This window comes from Eschrichtius robustus, chromosome 15 (genome assembly GCF_028021215.1).
Source record: "Eschrichtius robustus isolate mEscRob2 chromosome 15, mEscRob2.pri, whole genome shotgun sequence".
Classification (NCBI taxonomy): domain Eukaryota; kingdom Metazoa; phylum Chordata; class Mammalia; order Artiodactyla; family Eschrichtiidae; genus Eschrichtius; species Eschrichtius robustus.
In genome coordinates, this window is record NC_090838.1 from 30,975,833 (window position 1) to 31,001,595 (window position 25,763).

Below are 25,763 nucleotides of genomic sequence, written 5' to 3' on the forward strand. Positions count from 1 at the left end.
TTTTATTTCCATTACTCTAGGAGACGGATCCAAAAAAAATATTGCTGCAATTTATGTCAATGAGTGTTCTGCCTATGTTTTCCTCTAGGAGTTTTATAGTATCTGGTCTTACATTTAGGTCTTTAATCCATTTTGAGTTTATTTTTGTATATGGTTTTAGAGAATGTTCTATTACAGGTAGCTGTCCAGTTTTCCCAGCACCACTTATTGAAGAGACTGTCTTTTCTCCATTGTATATTCTTGCCTTCTTTGTCATTGATTAATTGACCATAAGTGTGAGGGCTTATTTCTGGGCTCTTTCTTCTGTTCCATTAATCTCTGTGTATGTTTTTGTGCCAGTATCATACTGTTTTGATTACTGTAGCTTTGTAGTATAGTCTGAAATCAGGGCACATGATTCCTCCAGCTCTGTTCTTCATTCTCAAGATTATTTGGGCTATTCGGGGTCTTTTGTGTTTCCATACAAATTTTATAATTTTTTGTTACAGTTCTGTGAAAAATGCCATTGGTAATTTGATAGGGATTGCAGTGAATCTGTATATTGCTTTGGGTAGTGTCTTGGTTCTTCCTACAGTTGTCCTTCCATATTAATTTTAGAGTCATGTAAGTTCCACAGAAAAACACCATTGTGGTTTTGATTGGAATTGCATTAAAACTGTAGATTAGTTTAGTGCCATATGAAATTGTTTTAATGTTAAGTTTTCCTGTCAGTGGATATGATATCTTTTTCCATTTATTTAGGCACATTAATGTTCTCAGATGATATTTTGTAATTTTCTATAAAAAAGTCTTAAAAACCTCTTGTGGAATTTTTCCTATGTACTGTGTGTTTTTCCTGTATATATTCCTACAGTATGTAAATGCTATATTTTATAAAATTACATTTTGTAACTTGTTCTATAGATATAGGAACATAATTGATCATAAATAGTAGTTTTATTTACTTATCTGTAAATTCTGTTAGATCTTCTTTCTTTTTTTTTTTTTTTTTTTTTTTTTAATATTGAATAGTGTCTTTGTTTGAGCTGCTATAACCAAGTAGCATAGACTGGGTGGCTTATAAACAACAGAAATTTCTTTTTCACAGTTCTGGAGGCTGGGAAGCCCAAGATCAAGGTTACAGCAGATTCGGTATCTGGTGAAATCCTACTTTCTGGTTCATAGACAGTTTCTTGCTGTGTCCTTGCTGGGTGGAAGGGGAGCTAGGTTTTCTTTCTACTGAATAATCTTCAAATAATAACAGTTCTGTTTCTTCTTTCCCAATTCTTATAAATTTTTTTTTTGTTTTTCTTTTAATATTGTGCTAACAGGACCTGCAGTACCATGCTAAGTAGAAGCAGCAATGTTGGACATCCTTTTCTATTTCTGATTTTAAGGAAAATGCTTATAATATTTCATCATTACATATGAACTGTAATCATAGTTTTTGGTTTATATTCTATTATAAGAAGTTCTATTCCTTGTTTATGCATTTGGTATTTCTTTTGTGCTGAAATGGTGTTGATTTACTGAAAAAAATTTTTTTGGTAACCACTAAAATGATCATATAGTTTTTCTCTTTTTATCTGTTATGCTAGAGAAATTTTCTAATGTTAACTGTGCTTGTAATTAGTGAGAGAAACTCAATTTGGTTACAATGCATTCTCTCATGTGTGTTGAAGTTTTTTGGTTGATATTTTGGAGGATTTTTGCATCTATGTTTATATGTGAAATTGGCCTATAATTTTCATTTCCTATTATACTATACTTGTTTGATTTTGGTATTAGTTTTACTAGCTTCATAAAATGAGGTGAGAAATGTTTCCTCTTTTTCAATTCCTTAGAAGAATTTGAGTAATTCTTTGCATATATTGATAGAGCTCACTATATAGCTATCTGTGTCCCCCCCTTCTCTCTATCTATCTCTCTCTACTAGAATATATATATAAATTCTGATTTAATTTATTTAATGGCTATAGGAATATTCAGTTTTTTTCTTATAAAAATAACATCTTTATTGAGATATTAATCATAAACCATAAAATCACCCTTCTAAATTGTACAATGTAGTGGGTTTTAGTTTAAATAATATTGTCTGATATTAAACCAGTTACTTTCTTTTCGTTATTATTTTCTTACTATACCTCAGGTGCATAGAATTGGACTAAAAACTGTCTTTAGCTCATGCAAACACTGATTACTGGTGCATGCATGTGCCACTTTTGCTCATTTATTTAGTTTGTTATTATAAATAGTGTAATAAGCATCTATGAAACCATTTGGCTCCCTGCCTCCCCTCACCTGAGGGTAACTATCATCCTGAGTCTATAATCTATATTGTTCATTCCTTGCTGTCCTTTTTATATAATTTTATTGCATATGTGTGTATTCCTTAAAAATAACATTGAATTTTGATTGTTTTATGGAAAGGGGATCATGTTGTATATAATTTTTTTTTTAAAGGAATTCCTTATTTTTATTATTTATTTATTTATCCATTTATTTTTGGCTGTGTTGGGTCTTCGTCTCTGTGCGAGGGCTTTCTCCAGTTGCGGCAAGTGGGGGCCACTCTTCATCGCGGTGTGCGGGCCTCTCACTGTCACGGCCTCTCTTGTCGCGGAGCACAGGCTCCAGACGCGCAGGCTCAGTAGTTGTGGCTCACGGGCCCAGCTGCTCCGCGGCATGTGGGATCCTCCCAGACCAGGGCTCGAACCCGTGTCCCCTGCACTGGCAGGCAGACTCCCAACCACTGCGCCACCAGGGAAGCCCGTATATAATTTTAAGAGCTTATTTTTCCACTTAATATAAGTTTGTTAAGAGTCTTCCCTATTTTGCACATCACTGGATTTCTTTCATTTTGACTGCTGGGTAATATTCATCCACTCTCTTGACTGGGCATTTCAGTTGTTTCCTGGGGTTTGCTATTGTGAAAGTACTGTTGTCTATGTTCTTACACCTACCTCCTTTTGTACATGTGCCAGAGACTTGGTTGCTGAGTCCTCAGATATGTGGAAGTTCAATATTAATAGATGATGCCAAAGCGCTTTCCCAGCTGGTTTCACCAGTTTACATTCACATAAGATCCGTGGATTGACTTCCTCTCCAACATTTGGTATTGTCAGATTTTTTAATTTTGTAAATGAAGCAGGTGTCAATAATATCTCTCTGTGGTCCTGATTTGTATTTCTCTGATCGCTAGTGAATGTTGAACATCTTTTCTTATGTTTATTGGCTATATGTATTTTTTCATTTGGGAAAACCTCTTTTGAGCTTATTTCTGTTGCATTTATTGTATCTTTTTCATTGAATTTTAGAAAATATTTATGTATTCTTGATATTAATGTTCTCCAGTTGTGCGTGTTACAAAATATTCCTGGTTTTTAATTTGTGTTTTTGCATTTTTGAAAATATCTTTTGATTAGCAACAGTTTTTCATTTTAATATAGTCAAATTGGTTAATCATTCATAATGAATAATCATTAATAATCATTTATAGCTAATGCTTTTGTATTTTGGTTAAGAAAATTTCTTGCCCCAAGGACTAAAAGTTATTCACCTATATTTTCCATTTAGAGTTTAAAAACTTATTTTTAACACTTAATTCCTTATACCATCCTTATACCTTAGAGTTATTTTTTAATATTATAAGACAGAGATTCAATTTCAACCTTTTCCTTAGAGATAACCATTTTTTTCCAGCTCAGTCTGTTAACTTCTCACTAATCTGACATGCCACATCTATCATATATCACACTTTCATTTGTGTATGAGGCTGTTTCTTGGCTCTGTTCTGTTCTCTCAGTCACTCATCTATCCTTGTACCAATAGCACACTGTCTTTAATTATTATAGCTGCATGATAGGTCCTAATATCTGGTGAGGTAAGTCTTCTCTCCCTGCTCTCTTTCTTAACAGTGCTTTGACTATTCTCGGCTCTTTACCTTTTCATGTAACTTTTAGAATCATCTTATTAAATTCTATGAAATTTATGGTGAGGTTTATAAAATTGGAATTACATTGAATTAATCTGGAGAGAATTTACTTATTTATAATATTAGTTGTTTCCAGCCATGAACATGATATATTTTTCCGTGAATTTAGGTTCTTTTATAAACAGCTTTTAATATATCTTTTATGATATTCTCCATAGAATTTTTACATATGTTTTATTAGATTTATTCCTGGGTGTCTGATATTCTCTGAGATCATTGTAAGTAAAGTATTTTATATAATTTTGTTTTTTAGGCTTTTGGCTGCTAATATATTAAAAATGAAACTCACTTTCATATTTTAATCTTATATGCAGCCAACCTGCTAAACTCTATTAGTCTCATAATTTGTAGGGTTTTTTTAATATGTTCTATGTAAATAATCGTATCATCTGCAATAATATGAAGGTTACGTTTGAACAAGTGTGTGAAACAGGTGAGGAAGTAAATTATGTGGCTATCCAGTGGAGAACATAACAGGCAGAAGGACAGCAAATACAGATGTTAAAGCAGGAACATGACTGATGTGTTCAAGGAATATCAAGGAAGCCAGAGTTCCTGGAGTGCTGAGCAAGCAGGAGAGTGGTAGGAGATGAAGTCAGAGGTATTGGACTAGATTATGTAGACAACTCTAAGGACTTAGGTTTTTACTCTGATTTGGTCATCCACTGGAAGGTTTTGAGCAAAGGGTGACATGATCTGATTCAGCTTTTTAAAGGACCATTCTGGCTCCTATGTTGAGAATAAACTACAATGGTCAAGGACTAAAGCAGGGAGACATGATAGGAGGCCATTGCAATAATCCAGATAACGTGATGGTGGTCTAGACCAGGGGAGTAGCGGGTAAAGGTGGTGAGAGGTGGCTGGGTTCTGGATATATTTTGAAGATAGAACTAACAGGAATTTCTGAATGTTGCTTAGGAGAGACAAAGAAGTCAAGGATGATTCTAAGTTTTTTGGTTTGAGCAATTAGAAGAATGAAGTTGCCACTGATAATGTTGTTGAAGAAGTTGAGCATCATTTCACATAGTGTCTTCTTTGTAAGGACTTTGAAGGAAATTTGAGTCTTATTATTGGAAAAAAGTGCATTTCTCTCAAGAACTTGCTTCATTTCTATCTTTGTTAGTATCTGTTGGGAACTGTGACTGCTTTAGCTGCTGGAAGATGTAGAACCACATTTGTGTGCCTTGTAGCAAGGGTATAGATATCTAAAGTATATGTACTTTTTTATTGACCTCATTCACATTTGGCCTTGTTTTTATCTTTTCCTACCTCTTCTGATTTGTTCTCTTATATGTTATATATCCTTATATACCTCCTTAAAATCTTTTTAGAACAGAACAGTGTGTAAATAAATGAAAACAAATAGTTTGCATTGTATGCCACCAAAAAGGAAATGTGGGAGGCAGCATGAATTTTTAAAGACTAAGCTAAGAGTTAGAACATCGTCTTGAACTACAAATTAACATATGTGTGTGTGTGCATCCGTATATATATAAATACATACATATGTGTGTATAGATGTATATTATATATATATTTAATATATATACCTGAGTGCCTGCTGAGTTCCTACAACTCTGTATCATTCATTCAGCAATATTCAGTGCGTATCCACTATGTGTCAGGTGCTGTTCTAGGCACTTGATGACATCAATTAATAAAACAAAGAATCCTATTGTCAGGGAGCATGCATTCTAGTGGGGGAGATACTGACAAAAATAGCACATGTAGTAGGTTAGTAAAGTATATTAGAAGACGGTATGTACTACAGAAAAAAACGTCAAGCATGATAAGGTTGATTGGAGGTGAAGGAAATATACAGGGAGGTTGGAGTGTGGTGGTCACAGCATTACATAGAGTGGTCTGGATGGGTCACATTGAGAAGATGACATTGACTGAGACTTGAAGGAGGTGAGGGTGTGCGTTATGTCCCCTTCTGAAGGAAGAGCCATTCCATCAGCAGGAACAGCAAGAAAAGGTCTTGAGGTAGGAGTGTCCCTGGCTTGTTTAAGGAACAGCTGGGCAGCCGGCACGCAATTGACTGAGTGAGAAACGTGGTGGGAAACAAGGTCAGAGAGGTGACTGAGCTGGGAGAGACAAATCTCATCTAGCCTCGTAGACTGTTATTAGGACTTGAGATTTTTCTGAGTGAAAAGGGGCACCATTACAGGGTTTCAAGCCTAAGAGTGAAATGATTTGACTTACATTTTAAAAGGATCACTCTGTCCATTATAGTATAACTTTACAGAGAGTTGATGATTATTTCTGCAATTTTAGGTATATTACAGCTAATACTGATACCGAAGAACAGAGTTTCCCACTCCCTAAGGCATTTAACACTCATGTAGAGGAATTAAATTTAGATGCCCTTATTCAGACGGCTGATAATTTACGTATGAATGAGTCCAGCAAAATGGAGAGTTTTGAACTACTTTGTGACCACAAAGAAAAGGTAAGAAATATGTGATAATAAAATGCTTGTATAGTTTTAGTTTTTTATTTAATCTACTATCCCATTCATGTTATGACCATAACAATCGTGTCACAGTTTACACAAGCCAAATGATTGATGTAAATTTTTTTATAATATCACTACAATTTTTTAAAAGTAAATATGAGTTTATTAGGCTCAAAGGTCATAAAAATAAAAACCAGAGATATGATTATACAGACTGACATTGATTTTATCAATCTGATATATTTCATAAATATTTTGTAACAGATAAAGAATAAGACATACTGCTTCTCTGGAGGGAGGAAAAGCTACATTTTAAGCTCGCTATCTTACAGTTACTAATATAACAGCCATTAGTATTTCACTGTGTCTTACCAGTAATCGTTTTCCAGTGTTTAATGCTGGGCTGAATTGGGAAAGCTCATCCTTCCCACCACCACCAAAGGAAAAAAAAACGGTGGGTTTTGCAATATCACAAAGATCAATAAATCTTTTTCTTTCCCATGAGAGATTTAAGTCTAACCTTTGAGGATTTAGCAACTCTAAACGCATTACCTAAAAGTTTTTAAATCTCCAGGATTGTATTTAGGTAATTTAGGTAAAAAATGTGACTCCTCTTTTGAATGTATGTAATCTCTAATAACTTACAGATATTATCTGAAATGCCCATTGAAGCATCATATTAATAATAGATAACTTAGAAAGGAAAACAAGGAGAGGATACTACAACCCAGAGAGAATTTATAAATTCTGACACCTACCAAGTTTCTCGTCTTTGTAGGTGTGGAGCTGGTGTCTGCATAATATTCATTGATTTTAAGATCCAAATGTAACACTACATTGCATCACATTTTGTAGCCACGAATATTTGAACTTAAAGTGCGATATGCACATGAATAGATACAGTCATTTCTAAGTACCAGTTTACCTAATTTTTTAAAAGTTGCAGTGGAAAACACTTACAGTCTGGTCCTGTTTCTGAGTTTATCTAATGTGCAGCTCTGTCTATTCAGTTTAGAGATGAAATAGAGTTTATTTGGCGGTTTGCTCGTGCTTATGGAGACATGTATGAGCTATCTACAAATGCACAAGAAAAGAAGCATTATGCTAATATTGGTAAGTATTTTGTAAATATTAATTATCCTCAAGTAGTAATCATTATCTATAGTAGACCACTAATGAATTTTAATTAAAGCTAAATTATCTTAGCTAAAACCAGTATGTTTAATCTATTTCAACATATCCTATTACTTATATAGTCTAAGGACAGAAAGGATTTTTTAGAATAAAAATACATGTTCTTAAAACATATTTGAGCATATTAGAACAGGCAACTGAAAAAACTCAAATTCCAGCTTTTAAAGTTTATAAAATCACAGAAAGACGAGACATTAAGTGGTAATAATATGAGAAGCAATAATAGCGGTAGTCTTTCACCACAATTAAAATAACCCTCCTTACTCCCTGTAATGTAGAACTCCAGGTACCACAAAGAAATAACTACTCATACTTTAAAGTTTTTTTCAAATTTTATCTTGATAAAACAAGATTAGCCTTGTTTTAAGGCTAATCTTGTTTAAGCCTTGTTTTAGCTAATTGTTTAAGCTGAGCAATGAGTCCATAGTTGTTCATTATACTGTCCTCTATTTTCCAAAGTAACAACAACAAAAGAAAAACAGCTAGAATGTCAAATTTGATATATATATAAACCTTGGCTCTCACTGAGTATCAAACTCTTTCTTGCAAAAAGCCCCCTAGGTTTCAGGATAGTAATTTGACATCAAAACTTCTTTAGTATTTTTTTTTTTTTTTTTTTTATTCCAAAGTCTTCTCTTTTCCAAGCTTTCCTTCTCTGAGATAGCATGAGGAAGAAACAGCAAGAAGATAATGATACTGCCAATCTCCTTCCAGTCTAGTTCCCTGTCACTTTTATTTCTAAGAAGGAAATATTTCCAAGTTCCTTGAAATTACATTTTTTCCGCTTGTAGGTTTCTTTGCGAAGTGGCCTCTGTACTTTAATTCTTAGTGGGAGGAGGATGAAAGGAATTCCCCTTCTTGCTCTTTACATATTCATCATCAGCTTTGTGGGGCAGTTTTTCTGTAGCAATCCTTCTTGCAGACTATAAAAAAATGGAATTCTAGGGAAGAGATTTATTAACTTGAAGGTAAATAAAAATTTAGCCAAAGAGAACAAACTGACTTTTTTTTATATCTACTGAGAAAGTCAGAGTATATCTATGTAAACTGTTCCAACATCCATCAATATTAAATATATATTAAATAATTTTTTAAAATATATATATTTTTTAAGCACCTGCCCTGCCCTGGGCATTAAGGCTCCTCCTATGTTAGAAGGTAGAAATATGACAGCAAAATAGACATGTTCTCAGACTGGAAGGAGCTTATGGCTTTGTGGGGAAGATAGTATTACTAAAATAATCATACATATAAAGAAACACACTGAAGTAAGTTGTTAGTAAAGAAGAATGTGGCATATTAAGAGAGGGTATAACAGAAAGGAGGATATGATGGCGGGGGTGAACGTTGATGCAGGGAACTCTTTCTTCTGGAAGTAAGTCTCACATAGTAAAATCACTTGGGATCTGTATTTTTAAATGGAGTGAGAGTTTAACTGAGTTAATGTATAAGATGGTGAAAATGGAGAAAGAAATAGGCTGGAGGAAATCCAAATTCTCGTACCCAAGTACAAGAAAGGAGCATGGATTGAGACAGGATATATTCAAAAAAGAGAAAAGTTTATAGTGTCAAAGAAAAAACAGTGACGCCTCAGATGTGTTCATTCAGTTATAGAAATAAATTTAACAGAATTCCTATTTTTTTATCCAAGAAATATTTATGAGAAATTTTTATTTATTTATTCAAAATATTTATTCGAAATCACCGTGTCTAGGAACAAAGTTAAAATGAGGGGTGAGGGAAGAAGAGAAGGAGGGACATGAATATGATCAAGACAGTGTTACACTAAGGAACTTACCGACAAGATCAATATGGAGACAGGCAATTGTAATTCAATGCACAGGTAGTAAGTGCCTGGCAAAGGTGATGGCAAAGAACACTGGAGCTGAGACATTGGAGCCTGGAGTTGAAGGGCATTGGCACCCAGTACAAGGGAGGAAGAGTGCTGTTATTGCTCATAACAGTATATTTGAACTTGTGTGCCGAGGGAAGGTTGGATCACTGAAGAGTACAGAATTCTTCCCTGAACCTCCAACTGGGGTATATAGCATTATGCAGTACATCTGTTGACGTACTATGATTGATCATACTTGTCTTCCAAATAAAATATGAATCTTATATCTAAAAGAACATTATTGTAATTTTCAGAATTAAATGACTGATACAAATGCCACAAATAGATCACAAAATACAATTTTGTAAGGGAAATAGCTTTCCTTTCAGGCTGAAGCTGCATAAATGAGGCTGCGAAACCAATCTGTATACTACCCAGCTCCATTTTACATTCTCAGAGCGATGGAATCACCTCTATTTTAAGCTTGTGGCAGTGCCCTAAAAGCTATTTTTGTTCATTTGGCAATGTAGGGAAAATGTTGATTTAGTTTTTAAAGTCTGTACATTTAAAAGTATTTATGTTTTTCGATCATTCATTACCAAATTACTAACTCTTTTAATATATGTCCACAATGTACTATCAGTTATTATTTTAAAATACTTCCTTTTAGTTTTTTTCCAGTTTATGTAGATTTCTATACAGGGTAGTTCTCTTAATGGACAGAGCTATAAAGTACCACCTTAGCAAATTAGCAAATAGGAAAATGATTTTAGAATAAAATATCTTTATTTATAAAAATTATCTAAACTACTTATTTAGAAGGACATTTTGTAGATCACTGGATAGTCTCTTAAAGCAAAAAAAAAAAAAAAAAAAAAATTAGAGCAGGGAAAAGGAGATGGTATAAAATAAAACAGCCACTTTTTGAGAAAGATTTTCAGAATGTGGTTTAGACCAGCGGTCCCCACCCTTTTTGGCACCAGGGACCGGTTTCGTGGAAGACAATTTTTCCCCCGGGGCGGTGGGGGGTGGTGGTGCGATGGTTCAGGCGGTAATGAGAGCGATGGGGAGCGACGGGGAGCGGCAGATGGAGCTTTGCTCACTCGCCCGCGGCTCACCTCCTGCTGTGTGGTCTGCTTCCTAACAGGCTGCGGACCAGTACCCGTCCACTGCCTGGGGGTTGGGGACCCCTGGTTTAGACAAACCTCTATCCAAAAATTAATAGGTTATTAAAAGTTATTCTAAAACTAAGTAAAATTATTTAGGGGAATTATTTATTTACTGAGCCTGCTCATTATTGTGAAAGATTAGACAAGAGCTTCTCTGGGACATCTTCCCTTACCCCTTTAGATAGAGTTGCTCTCTCTGTTCTCTGTTATACTCTCTTTTTTACCTTGTATTTATTTTTTGCACATAATTCATTTGTTTATATACCTACTGCCTCCTGAAATGTGAATCCTTGGAAGTCAAGAACTGTGTCTTATTTGACTTTTTATTCCCAGAGGCTCACATAATATGATACTTAGAAAGCACTCAGTAAATGTTGGTTAATTACAAAACAATTTCTATTAACACTTCTAAATACTGATTGAATGACTTCTCTTGCTCTTGGTTAAATCACTTAACCCAGTGAGTCTCAAACTTGAGCGTACATCAGAATCACTAGAGGCTAGTTAACACAGATTGCTGACTCTCAGAGTTTATGATCAGGTCCCTCATGTGGTCCAAAATTTGCTTTTGTAACAAGATTCCAGGTGATGGCTTCTGGTCTTGGGACCATACTTTGGGAACTACTGGCTTAATTCAATAATTTACCTCCCACCAACTCAGATGAAGGTGGTAAGTGTAAGTGCATTTATCTTTCAGGAAAGACATTAGGTGAAAAAGCTATTACTAGAGCACCCATGAATGGACATTGTCATCTATGGTAAGTACATAGAATTTATGCAGTCTTTATAAAATTCTAATATGCCTCTTTATAAATTGCAATGGATTTTTAAAATATTATTGACCCACTTAACGTGTCGCATTCACTAAAAAGAATATTTAGTATATAGCACAGTAACTGTTCTTGTTCTGTTTATTCTCATGTATTTTTCAGTATATATATTTTAAATATATTTAAGATAAACTTTCATTGAAGAATTCATAACTGAGTCTACCAAGTCCAATAACTGTGCACATGATAAATTTAATTAAATGTAATTTCATATAACATTTTGTTTGAAAACAAATACTAAAGTGATGCCACATTTCTAAATGAAATGCAGAGAGAAGAATAAAAGAATAAAAGCACATCAGCCATTGTACCTTGATGAGTCAAGGTATACAAATTCCACAAGTCAAAGGAAAGCCATTTCTAATATAAGAAAGCTCAAACAAAGGAAATCTAATTAGTTGGATGGGTATAGGTGGATATCCTTGGGACAAAAACATTTATTCTTGAGTATGTTTGGTTTTGGATCCTTTGTATATTTACAATTATAAAACACAAATAAGAAGAAAAATATTGTTTTTAATTAACACTTCATTTTACTCATAGTTGTGTTTTTATAGCATTTCTTAGTTTCTTAGTTATTTTTTCTCCCCAGTAATATTGGTACTTTAGGTGCTAGGAAGACATAGTAATAAATTTATTTTTGACCCTTCTCTCAGACCTAGATTGTCAGAAATCCACCCCTCTTTGGGATTATTTTATTCTTCTGGGATAGTCTTAGGCAAATCTCTCTTAAAATGACTTCTTTTCTGCAGGTCCACATTTATCCTCCAGGAAATTCATTTTTGCCCCACCAACTCAAAAGTGCAAAGGATTTTTCCAAAGCAGACCTGTTTCTTTACACTGCCACCAGCAGGGGGAGCACCACTCACACACTCTCATCCTAAAACTTCCCTGGGCAGGAATCAGATAACATTCTTTATGTCCCCCAAACTCTAAAGGACACGCCAAAATAAGAATAGGTCTTTTGAAGCTGCCATCACTTTAAATGAGAAACAAGGCTACCCCCTTCCGTCTCGCATGAGAAGGTGGGAGGTGGAACCCAAGTACCCTAGTAGTTCTATTCGCAGAAATCCCCCCTCCAGGTCTCTCTCTGCTTCAGCGAACTCTTTGCCTTCTCTTATATAGCCTGGAGATGGGTGAAGGGCTAAGCCTGGCAGAACCTGTGAATCATTTTACTAATGTGTCATGCATGGGTAGTAGAGTGTCTTGCTTTAGGAGCCGGAGTATACCTAATAGATAAAGTATGGTTCTGTGCCCTAGTGCCTGTGCCACAACTCTAGGAGAAAGGTAATTTTGCAGTTAACATCCTGGTAGATATCTTTAAGGTCATTTCTCCAGTATGTAAGGGTCTTGGCTATTATTTCTATAGCCAGCTTTACCTTCCTCAACTAATTTGCATAATACTGATATTAATAAATTAATATGTGTTAAAGTACTTCTGTTCTTCCATTTTTAGTATAACTGTAATGAATTTATACTGATCAAGCTACACTTGCTTCATCTCTTTCGGTAATGGAGATGTTTGGGTGTTGGTTAGCCTGATTTGGACGCAGAAAGAACACCGAAGCCCTACTCTTAACTCTGAGCCTCCCCCTCCTCTTCCTCTGCTGTCCTCTTCCTTCTCCCATACAAACATCTGCATCCATGGAGAATCACATTAAAAATGTACATTTGATGTTAACCCTCAATTTGAGGACACTTATCAGTGTGAACTTCCAAATGTCCATAAAGGAACAATGTTGAATCTTCTCTGAAGACTTCATAAGCACCTTAAACTTACCTTGTGAGGACAGATTATGCTTAACTCTTACTCAGTGGGTTTCCCAGCCTGTCTTCCACTAATCTGGCTACTTCTCCTTTGTTCATCTTTTTTCATTTTTTGTTGTGTACTAATTGCCTTGTTTATAACTGTGGGATTTAACCCCGAGGGTGAATCTTATTCACATACACACAGACACACACAGAGTACTGATCCAATTGTGTTTCACGTGATTTTTTATTCAGTATCAGTTTTTAATTAAAGAACAATTAAAATCTGATCAGTTGCTAAAATTTAATAAATTCAAATGTCAATTTTTAAAATTTATTTCATTGAAGTATAGTTGATTTACAACGTTGTGTTGATTTCTGTTGTACAGCAACATGATTTTTATCTTAATTCGTAAAATACATTATGATGTACCTACTGAATACAAGAATTCTCATTCAACTAAATACAGTAGTAGAGGTTTAGGGTGATGAAAAAAGAGAAATTAAGACTTTGACTTGAGAAGCAATGTGTGAAATTTAGGTTCACTGATTCTATAATTAATTGTAATAAAATGTCATGAAAATGTCTAATCCTGCTGGAATTTTTTTCAATATGTTACGACTTTTTCTCATTCATTCAGCATAAATGACAAAACAGGGCCTCTAGGCCAAATGCAGCTGCCTGCTTTTGTAAATAAAGTTTCATTGGAGCACAGCCACACCTGTGCATTTGTACATAGCAATGAAGTTGAGTAGTTGTAACAGAGACTCTCTGATCCCACAACCTTAAATGTTTCCTACCTGGCCCTGCAGCGAAAGTTTACTGACCCATAGTTTACAGGGTTCTGTGATGGTTTATAAGCCTTCAGTTTGAAATAAAAGATGCAATCATTAGAAATAATTATCATAAAGGGTTAATATGGAGGGAATAATTGCAAAACAAATATTATTTTAAAGACTTGTTTTTCATCTTCATCTTTTCCAAAATGAAATTGCTCTGTAACTTTCCTACATAAGCTTTCTATATAATTCTGTCGTTTTTGTTGTACCAGCCTAAAATACTTCTAGAATCAAGAGAGCAGAATCACCAATGGATTTGCAGTTTGTTAGCCAAATAGGCCTGACCTTAATTATAAATAATGTCTTACATATTTGTTGTGCTCTACTGTTCACAAATTATAACCCCATGCCTTCTAGCATGTGATTCACAGAACAACCTGTTTCCATTTTATAGAAAGCAAGGCCGTCTGTGTGTGTGGTGTAGTATATGTGTGTCTGGTGTGGTGTCGTGATTAGTAACCAAGGGTCATACAATAAGTGGAAAAACAAAAACCAGATCTTATATTTGTATGTACTCAGTATTTTATCTATTATTTACTCTTCCTCTGCTTTTTCACAGTATAAATAGCATTGGTGCTAAATCAAAAATGCTACTGGGAAACTAATGGAGTTGTTTTAGTAGTTGTTTACTAGTTGTTGAGACAGTGATGCTTGTCAGTTATTAAAATATTCACTATAGATGCAAAGAAAATACAGAATTTTTGTCAACGCATAGTTAGAACAACCTCTAGATGGAGGTAATAGACCATATTGTGCGTTAACTTTCTTCATAGTTCCCATCAACCTGAGAGTTTACAAAATAAAATTTTAAATTACATTTTCCAAGATAAACAGTGTGAAAAACAACAACACATACATGCAGATAATAGGTGGGATTGATTGCCAGAAAAGAAATGATGATCCTTTGAGGAAAAGCGGTTCAGGTAAACTTTGAATTTATGATATGTAGGAAGATAAATAATACTTTAGACTTGAAAGAAGCAGACTTCAAAAAAGATTATGAAAAACATAAGACTCTGGTGACAGATTATTTATAAGGGAAGATGTCCATATTTCATATAATGGTTTTCTTAAGTCACGTTTTTTTCTTTTTTCTTTTTCTTCACTCAGAGTAACTTGGAAAGAACATGCTGAGAGAGCTCTGTAAAAGCTAGAGATGTGCATAAGTTGTTCTGATTTTCAAAAAATAGAAGATTGATTCCACCACTATAGATCAGTGAACATAGGATCTTTTCCTTTGATTACAGCACAAATAGTTAGTTGGGTTTTCTGTGAGTGATGAAGTTCAAGCAGACTCAACAGATTTTTCTAAACATGTGACATGATCTGTTTTTTCTTTGCTAGTAGATAGAGTAGGGAAATTGAGCTAATATACCTGGATTTAAGGAAGGCTTTAAGGCAAGTTCACTCATAATATTCTTGGGGACAAGATGTTAAAATATGGGCAAGGTTCTTTGTTACCCGTGCTAGCAGAAGGGTTTGAGCTTCAATCATTCAAAAGAATAACTGCTGACAATATCATGATTCTAGAGTTCCAGGTCTAGATCTTAGACACTAGTGTGTTCAGTAATTTTTTTCAGTGGGTGAAGATGTGGAAGGTATGATTATAAATGTTGCAAGTGACACAAAATTAGGAGGAACAGGGTGTATGGTGGATGACAGTAGTAATTAAAAGATTTTCACGTGTTGAAAGAGATACTGAACAAGGTGAATTAAGAGGGATAAATATGGAAGGAGGGATGGAGAGGAAAATGTCAAAATTTAAGGATGTGAGGGAAAAACAGATGGAAATTAGAATGAAGCATGGAGTTTAGTTAACAATAATATATTAATATTGGTTCATTTTGAAAATTTTCAATATTGTATATCAATATTGGTACAGTTGTGATAAATGTATTATAGTAATTTAAGATAGTATTTAAGATAGTAATTTAAGTAGTATCTCCTAATCTAGGTAAGTTCTCAGATCATAATAGGTTGCTTTTGTCATAACTCTTGCTTCTACTGTTAGGAGATTATTGATTTTCTAATGAAAATTAAGAGGTCAAAAAACTTATAACTGAAAAGTGGCCATTTTATTGGTTGTGCATAAGTTGTGTGAATTATGTGATCTTTTGTGTTCAGGAATGGTCTGACAGTTCCAAATTAAGAAAATTGTTCACTTCAATTTTTGAAAGTTATGTGTATCCACAGAAACAATCAAGATAAATAACACCTAAAATTACATTTTTCATTTCAGTTATGACAATGCAAGTGAAAGTTAAGACCTACTTTTGAATTATTTAGGTAAATGAATATTTTGCCTCAGACAGAAACACTCTGAATACTTTTGCAGGGACAGAAACAGTCTGAATGTAAAAAGTAATATGTGCCCAATTTTTAGAGGAAGCAAGTTGCTGAACAAATATTGTGCCCAATTTTTAGAGGAAGCAAGTTGCTGAACAAATATTGTACCCAATTTATAGTCATATAATTATTTATGTAAATTTTATATTCCCAAGGGAAAAAAGTAAAGAATCCATGGGATGCACTCTTCTAGTAATGAATGCAGTGTTTCCAAGGAAGGATTGAAGGACATGGGGAATTTTTGAAAAAACATATTCTAAAATTACCTTTGATTTTAGTATTTGTTTTTAGTCATGATATTTATTTTAATTTTCAAATGACATTAAGGGGGCCTTGAACTTTTTATTTTTACGAAAGAGAAGCAGGAATCTGTTGACACAATGTATTTTTCAGTTTAATACTTATGTGAATAGACTTTTCTGAGGGTCTCTTTGTGACTCTGATGTTGATGAAGGTGATGGCAGCAGCTAATCTTTCTTGGAACTCACTCCAAGCCAGACACTATTGTAAGCGATTACGTTTTAGATGTTTTACCCTCATAGCACACGTATGAGATAGATGGTGTTAGTATCCCCAGGTATAGCTGAGGAAACTGGCCTCATGTTAATGTCAAACATTGGTTATTTATTCATCTATATGAATACTTTTGTTAAATATTAATGAATGGTTTAGAGATTTTTTTTAAATGTTAAATTTCATGGTATTTGATTAAAAGTTTACACAATTTCCACTGTTTTTATCCTTTTCAGGTATGCGGTTTTGTGTGGCTATGTATCTGAGTTTGAGGGCTTACAAAACAAAATTAACTATGGATATCGCTTCAAGGTATTTCTTTTTTTTTTTTTTTTTAAACATCTTTATTGAAGTATAATTGCCTTACAATGGTGTGTTAGCTTCTGCTTTATAACAAAGTGAATCAGTTATACACATACAATATGTTCCCATATCTCTTCCCTCTTGCATCTCCCTCCCTCCCACCCTCCCCATCCCACCCCTCTAGGTGGTCACAAAGCACCGAGCTGATCTCCCTGTGCTATGTGGCTGCTTCCCACTAGCTATCTATTTTACATTTGGTAGTGTATATATGTCCATGACACTCTCTTACCCTGTCACATCTCACCCCACCCCCTCCCCATATCCTCAAGTCCATTCTCTAGTAGGTCTGTGTCTTTATTCCCGTCTTGCCACTAGGTTCTTCATGGCTTTTTTTTTTTTTCCTTAGATTCCGTATATATGTGTTAGCATACTGTATTTGTTTTTCTCTTTCTGACTTACTTCACTCTGTATGACAGACTCTAACTCCATCCACCTCATTACAAATACCTCCATTTCATTTCTTTTTATGGCTGAGTAATATTCCATTGTATATATGTGCCACATCTTCTTTATCCATTCATCTGTCGATGGACATTTAGGTTGCTTCCATGTCCTGGCTATTGTAAATAGAGCTGCAATGAACATTTTGGTACATGACTCTTTTTGAACTATGGTTTTCTCAGGGTATATGCCCAGTAGTGGGATTGCTGGGTCGTATGGTAGTTCTATTTGTAGTTTTTTAAGGAACCTCCATACTGTTCTCCATAGTGGCTGTATCAATTTACATTCCCACCAACAGTGCAAGAGTGTTCCCTTTCCTCCACACCCTCTCCAGCATTTATTGTTTCTAGATTTTTTGATGATGGCCATTCTGACCGGTGTGAGATGATATCTCATTGTAGTTTTGATTTGCATTTCTCTAATGATTAACGATGTTGAGCATTCTTTCATGTGTCTGTTGGCAATCTGTATATCTTCTTTGGAGAAATGTCTATTTAGGTCTTCTGCCCATTTTTGGATTGGGTTGTTCGTTTTTTTGTTATTGAGCTGCATGAGCTGCTTGTAAATCTTGGAGATTAATCCTTTGTCAGTTGCTTCATTTGCAAATATTTTCTCCCATTCTGAGGGTTGTCTTTTGGTCTTGTTTATGGTTTCCTTTGCTGTGCAAAAGCTTTTAAGTTTCATTAGGTCCCATTTGTTTATTTGTGTTCTTATTTCCATTTCTCTGGGAGCTGGGTCAAAAAGAATCTTGCTGTGATGTATGTCATAGAGTGTTCTGCCTATGTTTTCCTCTAAGAGTTTGATAGTGTCTGGCCTTACATTTAGGTCTTTAATCCATTTTGAGTTTATTTTTGTGCATGGTGTCAGGGAGTGTTCTAATTTCATACTTTTACATGTATCTGTCCAATTTTCCCAGCACCACTTATTGAAGAGGCTGTCTTTTCTCCACTGTATATTCTTGCCTCCTTTATCAAAGATAAGGTGACCATATGTGTGTGGGTTTATCTCTGGGCTTTCTATCCTGTTCCATTGATCTATATTTCTGTTTTTGTGCCAGTACCAAACTGTCTTGGTTACTGTAGCTTTGTAATATAGTCTGAAGTCAGGGAGCCTGATTCCCCCAGCTCCATTTTTCGTTCTCAAGATTGCTTTGGCTATTCGGGGTCTTTTGTGTTTCCATACAAATTGTGAAATTTTTTGTTCTAGTTCTGTGAAAAATGCCAGTGGTAGTTTGATAGGGATTGCATTGAATCTGTAGATTGCTTTGGGTAGTAGAGTCATTTTCACAATGTTGATTCTTCCAATCCAGGAACATGGTATATCTCTCCATCTATTTGTATCATCTTTAATTTCTTTCATCAGTGTCTTATAATTTTCTGCATACAGGTCTTTTGTCTCCTTAGGTAGGTTTATTCCTAGATATTTTATTCTTTTTGTTGCAATGGTAAACGGGAGTGTTTTCTTAATTTCACTTTCAGATTTTTCGTCATTAGTGTGTAGAAATGCAAGAGATTTCTGTGCATTAATTTTGTATCCTGCTACTTTACCAAATTCATTGATTAGCTCTAGGAGTTTTCTGGTAGCATCTTTAGGATTCTCTATGTATAGTATCATGTCATCTGCAAATAGTGACAGCTTTACTTCTTCTTTTCCGATTTGGATTCCTTTTATTTCTTTGTCTTCTCTGATTGCTGTGGCTAACACTTCCAAAACTATGTTGAATAATAGTGGTGAGAGTGGGCAACCTTGTCTTGTTCCTGATCTTAGTGGAAATGGTTTCAGTTTTTCACCATTGAGGACAATGTTGGCTGTGGGTTTGTCATATATGGCCTTTATTATGTTGAGGAAAGTTCCCTCTATGCCTACTTTCTGCAGGGCTTTTATCATAAATGGGTGTTGAATTTTGTCGAAAGCTTTCTCTGCATCTATTGAGATGATCATATGGTTTTTCTCCTTCAATTTGTTAATATGGTGTATCACATTGATTGATTTGCGTATATTGAAGAATCCTTGCATTCCTGGGATAAACCCCACTTGATCATGGTGTATGATCCTTTTAATGTGCTGTTGGATTCTGTTTGCTAGTATTTTGTTGAGGATTTTTACATCTATGTTCATCAGTGATATTGGCCTGTAGTTTTCTTTCTTTGTGACATCTTTGTCTGGTTTTGGTATCAGGGTGATGGTGGCCTCGCAGAATGAGTTTGGGAGTGTTCCTCCCTCTGCAATATTTTGGAAGAGTTTGGGAAGGATAGGTGTTACCTCTTCTCTAAATGTTTGATAGAATTCACCTGTGAAGCCATCTGGTCCTGGGCTCTTGTTTGTTGGAAGGTTTTTAATCACAGTTTCAATTTCAGTGCTTGTGATTGGTCTGTTCATATTTTCTATTTCTTCCTGGTTCAGTCTTGGCAGTTTGTGCATTTCTAAGAATCTGTCCATTTCTTCCAGGTTGTCCATTTTATTGGCATAGAGTTGCTTGTAGTAATCTCTCATGATCTTTTGTATTTCTGCAGTGTCAGTGGTTACTTCTCCTTTTTCATTTCTAATTCTATTGATTTGAGTCTTCTCCCTTTTTCTCTTGATGAGTCTGGCTAATGGTTTATCAATTTTGTTTACCTTCTCAAAGAACCAGCTTTTAGTTTCATTGATTTTTGCTATTGTTTCCTTCATTTCTTTTTCATTTATTTCTGACCTGATCTTTATAATTTCTTTCCTTCTGCTGGCTTTGGGGTTTTTTTGTTCTTCTTTCTCTAATTGCTTTAGGTGCAAGGTTAGGTTGTTTATTCGAGATGTTTCCTGTTTCTTGAGGTAGGATTGTATTGCTATAAACTTCCCTCTTAGCACTGCTTTTGCTGCGTCCCATAGGTTTTGGGTCGTCGTATCTCCATTGTCATTTGTTTCTAGGTATTTTTTGATTTCCCCTTTGATTTCTTCAGTGATCACTTCGTTATTAAGCAGTGTATTGTGTAGCCTCCATGTGTTTGTATTTTTTACAGATCTTTTCCTGTAATTGATATCTAGTCTCATAGCGTTGTGGTCGGAAAAGATACTTGATACGATTTCAATTTTCTTAAATTTACCAAGGCTTGATTTGTGACCCAAGATATGATCTATCCTGGAGAATGTTCCATGAGCACTTGAGAAAAATGTGTATTCTGTTGTTTTGGGGTGGAATGTCCTATAAATATCAATTAAGTCCATCTTGTTTAATGTATCATTTAAAGCTTGTGTTTCCTTATTTATTTTCATTTTGGATGATCTGTCCATTGGTGAAAGTGGGGTGTTAAAGTCCCCTACTATGATTGTGTTGCTGTCAATTTCCCCTTTTATGGCTGTTAGTATTTGCCTTATGTATTGAGGTGCTCCTATGTTGGGTGCATAAATATTTACAATTGTTATAGCTTCCTCTTGGATCGATCCCTTGATCATTATATAGTGTCCTTCTTTGTCTCTTGTAATAGTCGTTATTTTAAAGTCTATTTTGTCTGATATGAGAATTGCTACTCCAGCTTTCTTTTGATTTCCATTTGCATGGAATATCTTTTTCCATCCCCTCACTTTCAGTCTATATGTGTCTCTAGGTCTGAAGTGGGTCTCTTGTAGACAGCATATATATGGGTCTTGTTTTTGTATCCATTCAGCCAGCCTGTGTCTTTTGGTGGGAGCATTTAATCCATTTACATTCAAGGTAATTATCGATATGTATGTTCCTATTCCCATTTTCTTAAATGTTTTGGGTTTGTTATTGTAGGTGTTTTCCTTCTCTTGTGTCTCTTGCCTAGAGAAGTTCCTTTAGCATTTGTTGTAAAGCTGGTTTGGTAGTGCTGAACTCTCTCAGCTTTTGCTTGTCTGTAAAGGTTTTAATTTCTCCATCACATCTGAATGAGATCCTTGCTGGGCAGAGTAATCTTGGTTGTAGGTTTTTCTCCTTCATCACTTTAAGTATATCCTGCCACTCCCTTCTGGCTTGCAGAGTTTCTGCTGAAAGATCAGATGTTAACCTTATGGGGATTCCCTTGTGTGTTATTTGCTGTTTTTCCCTTGCTGCCTTTAATATGTTTTCCTTATATTTAATTTTTGACAGTTTGATTAATATGTGTCTTGGCGTGTTTCTCCTTGGGTTTATCCTGTATGGGACTCTCTGTGCTTCCAGGACTTGATTAACTATTTCCTTTCCCATATTAGGGAAGTTTTCAACTATAATCTCTTCAAATATTTTCTCAGTCCCTTTCTTTTTCTCTTCTTCTTCTGGGACCCCTATAATTCGAATGTTGGTGCGTTTAATGTTGTCCCAGAGGTCTCTGAGACTGTCCTCAGTTCTTTTCATTCTTTTTTCTTTATCCTGCTCTGCAGTAGTTATTTCCACCATTTTATCTTCCAGGTCACTTATCCTTTCTTCTGCCTCAGTTATTCTGCTATTGATCCCATCTAGAGTATTTTTAATTTCATTTATTGTGTTTTTCATCATTGCTTGGTTCCTCTTTAGTTCTTCTACGTCCTTGTTAAATGTTTCTTGCATTTTGTCTATTCTATTTCCAAGATTTTGGATCATCCTTACTATCATTATTCTGAATTCTTTTTCAGGTAGACTACCTATTTCCTCTTCATTTGTTAAGTCTGGTGTGTTTTGACCCTGCTCCTTCAACTGCTGTGTGTTTTTCTGTCGCCTCATTTTGCTTATCTTACTGTGTTTGGGGTCTCCTTTTCACAGGCTGCAGGTTCGTAGTTCCCGTTGTTTTTGGTGTCTGTCCCCAGTGGCTAAGGTTGGTTCAGTGGGTTGTGTAGGCTTCCTGGTGGAGGGAACTAGTGCCTCAGTTCTGGTGGATGAGGCTGGATCTTGTCTTTCTGGTGGGCACGTCCACGTCTGGTGGTGTATTTTGGGGTGTCTGTGGCCTTATTATGATTTTAGGCAGCCTCTCTGCTAATGGATGGGGCTGTGTTCCTGTCTTGCTAGTTGTTTGGCATAGGGTGTTCAGCACTGTAGCTTGCTGGTCATTGAGTGAAGCTGGGTCTTGATGTTGAGATGGATATCTCTGAGAGATTTTCGCCATTTGGTATTACGTGGAGCTGGGAGGTCTCTTGTGGACCAGTGTCCTGAAGTTGGCTCTCCCACCTCAGAGGCACGGCCCTGATGCCTGGCTGGAGCACCAAGAGCCTTTCGTCCACACGGCTCAGAGTAAAAGGGAGAAAAAATGGAAAGAAAGAAAGAAAGAGGCTATAATATAGTGAAGTAAAATAAAGCTATTATAAAGCAGAGCTATACAGACAAAATCTCACCCAGAAGCATATACATATACACTCACAAAAAAAAGGAAAAGGGGAAAAATTAATATATCCTGCTCCGAAAGTCCACCTCCTGAATTTGGGATGATTCGTTGTCTATTCAGGTATTCAACAGATGCAGGCACATCAAGTTGTTTGTGGAGTTTTAATCCGCTGCTTCTGAGGCTGTTGGGAGAGATTTCCCCTTCTCTTCTCTGTTCGCACAGCTCCTGGGGATCAGCTTTGGATTTGGACCCGCCTCTGCGTGTAGGTCACCTGAGGGCGTCTGTTCCCCGCCCAGACAGGACGGGGTTAAAGGAGCAGCTGCTTCGGGGGCTCTGGCTCACCCAGGCCGCGGGGAGGGAGGGGTACAGAGGAGGCGGGGCGAGCCTGCGGCATCAGAGGGCGGCGTGACGTTGCAGCAGCCTGAGGTGCGCCATGTGTTGTCCCGGGGAACTTGTCCCCGGATCACGGGAGCCTGGCGGTGGCGGGCTGCACAGGCTCCCGGGAGGGGCGGTGTGGAGAGTGACCTGTGCTCACACACAGGCTTTTTGGAGGCGGCAGCAGCAGCCCCAGCGTCTCACGCCCGTCTCTGGGGCCCGCGCTGATCGCTGCGGCTCGCGCCCGTCTGTGGAGCTTGTTTAGGCGGCGCTCTGAATCCCCTCTCCTTGCGCGCCGTGAAACAAAGAGGCAAGAAAAAGTCTCTTGCCTCTTCGGCAGCTGCAGACTTTTTCCCGGACTCCCTACCGGCCAGCTGTGGTGCGCTAACCCCTTCAGGCTGTGTTCACGCCGCCAGCCCCAGTCCTCTCCCTGCGATCCGACCGAAGCTGAGCCTCAGCTCCCAGCCCCGCCTGCCCCGGCGGGTGAGCAGACAAGCCTCTCGGGCTGGTGAGTGCTGCTGGGCGCCGAGCCTCTGTGCAGGAGTCTCTCCGTTTTTCCCTCTGCGCCCCTGTTGCTGTGGGATCCGCGCTGTTAGCCGCGGCTCGCGCCCGTCTCTGGAGTTCGTTTAGGCGGCGCTCTGAATCCCCTCTCCTCGCGCACCAGGAAACAAAGAGGGAAGAAAAAGTCTCTTGCCTCTTCGGCAGCTGCAGACTTTTTCCCGGACTCCCTCCCGGCCAGCTGTGGTGCACTAACCCCTTCAGGCTGTGTTTACGCCGCCAACCCCGGTCCTCTCCCTGCGATCCGACCAAAGCCCAAGCCTCAGTTCCCAGCCCCGCCCGCCCCGGCGGGGGAGCAGACAAGCCTCTCGGGCTGGTGAGTGCTGCTCGTTGCCGAGCCTCTGTGCAGGAATCTCTCCGCTTTGCCCTCCGCACCCCTGTGGCTGCGCTCTCTTCCGTGGCTCTGAAGCTTCCCCCCTCTGCCACCCGCAGTCTCTGCCCGCGAAGGGGCTTCCTAGTGCGTGGAAATCTTTCCTCCTTCACAGCTCCCTCCCACTGGTGCAGATCCCGTCCCTATTCTTTTGTCTCTGTTATTTCTTTTTTCTTTTGCCCTACCCAAGTACGGGGGTAGTTTCTTGCCTGTTTAGAGGTCGGACGTTTTCTGTCAGCGCTCAGTGGGTGTTCTGTAGGAGCAGTTCCACGTGTAGATGTATTTCTACTGTATCTGTGGGAAGGAAGGTGATCTCCGCGTCTTACTCTTCCGCCATCTTCTCTCCCCCCCTCCTAAATCCAAGGTATTTCTTGATATTAAAAATGTTTTACTGTAGCTGTATGCTCCATTCACAGGTATAAATCAAATTATTCAACAGATTTATCTCTAGGAATTGATCTTTTTTACTTAAATGAAATGACAGTCTTTAAATAGTACTGTGCCAAAAAAGAAACAAACTCTTTGGGTGATTAAGGATTATTATTATTATTATAGATCCTGAAAGTCACATAGTAGATGAGTATTATTTTTTTAAAGGTAGAGGCTTAGCCTTTTAGTCATGAGCTCACCAACATCATAAACATGGCTGGCACTAATTAGTTAACATTTAATACGTATTGATTTGCTGGGAGGAGTAGAATTCAATCTAGGGCTTAAATTTGCCATGATAGATGAATAAAATAAGTAATGCGCATACTCATTATTTATCATGTGCCTGTAGTTGTAATCGTTCAGTAAATAACCCCTCAGGGTCAATAATTTTAGGAATGGGCAGAGAGTTCTTTGTTTTCCAGCTCCCTATAACCATTTGACAGTGTCAAGGGAATAGATTCTTCTATCACCTAGTTCTGCTATTCTTTTCTCCATTATACCCACATCATATGACATTTGTAAGTTTGCCTCTCAATCAATAAGTATTAGCAAGGCAAGTCATGGGCAGACAAAAATGTGACTTGGATGTTTTCTATTTTTAAGGTGACGTTTTCTGTAGCCTTATTAAATCATAATCACAGTTCTGGTTCTAGTTGTGAGCATTTTGATGATTGAGTTTTTGAGAAGCTTAATTGTATCAATGGTTAAGATTGAGGAGGGGGACAAAAAAATATTATAAAGTCCCTTTGAATTAACTAGGCAGAGTTCCACTCAACACTACCTGAAACTTGGGAGATGATATTTCTTTTGGATTTTCTTTCAGGAACATCTAGATAAAGCAATCGAATTTCTACCTGAAGAACCCTTTTTGTATTACCTCAAGGGAAGATACTGTTACACTGTAAGTTGAAAGCTTTTATCTGTAAAGCTTATTTGAATATACTCTGATTATATGATATACTTTTAGTGACTTAACTTTTTTATTGTTTTACCTAGTGCCTGCTATAGAGAAAATGATGAAATCAGTACATATTTTGAGTTTATAAATTTATAT

At 36.7% G+C, this 25,763-nt stretch overlaps 1 protein-coding gene across 2 annotated transcripts in view; it reads left to right on the top strand.

Annotated features, from left to right (window-relative positions):
- The window catches only part of RMDN2 (regulator of microtubule dynamics 2), an 82,472-nt gene that overhangs the window by 29,195 nt on the left and 27,514 nt on the right, over nucleotides 1–25,763 (top strand). For both annotated transcript variants that reach the window (XM_068564297.1, XM_068564298.1), the window contains exons 3-7: nucleotides 6,248–6,422; nucleotides 7,439–7,541; nucleotides 11,323–11,383; nucleotides 17,140–17,215; nucleotides 25,533–25,610. In XM_068564297.1, coding sequence (XP_068420398.1) covers nucleotides 6,248–6,422; nucleotides 7,439–7,541; nucleotides 11,323–11,383; nucleotides 17,140–17,215; nucleotides 25,533–25,610 — 493 coding nt within the window. The remainder of the gene's footprint in view (nucleotides 1–6,247; nucleotides 6,423–7,438; nucleotides 7,542–11,322; nucleotides 11,384–17,139; nucleotides 17,216–25,532; nucleotides 25,611–25,763) is intronic.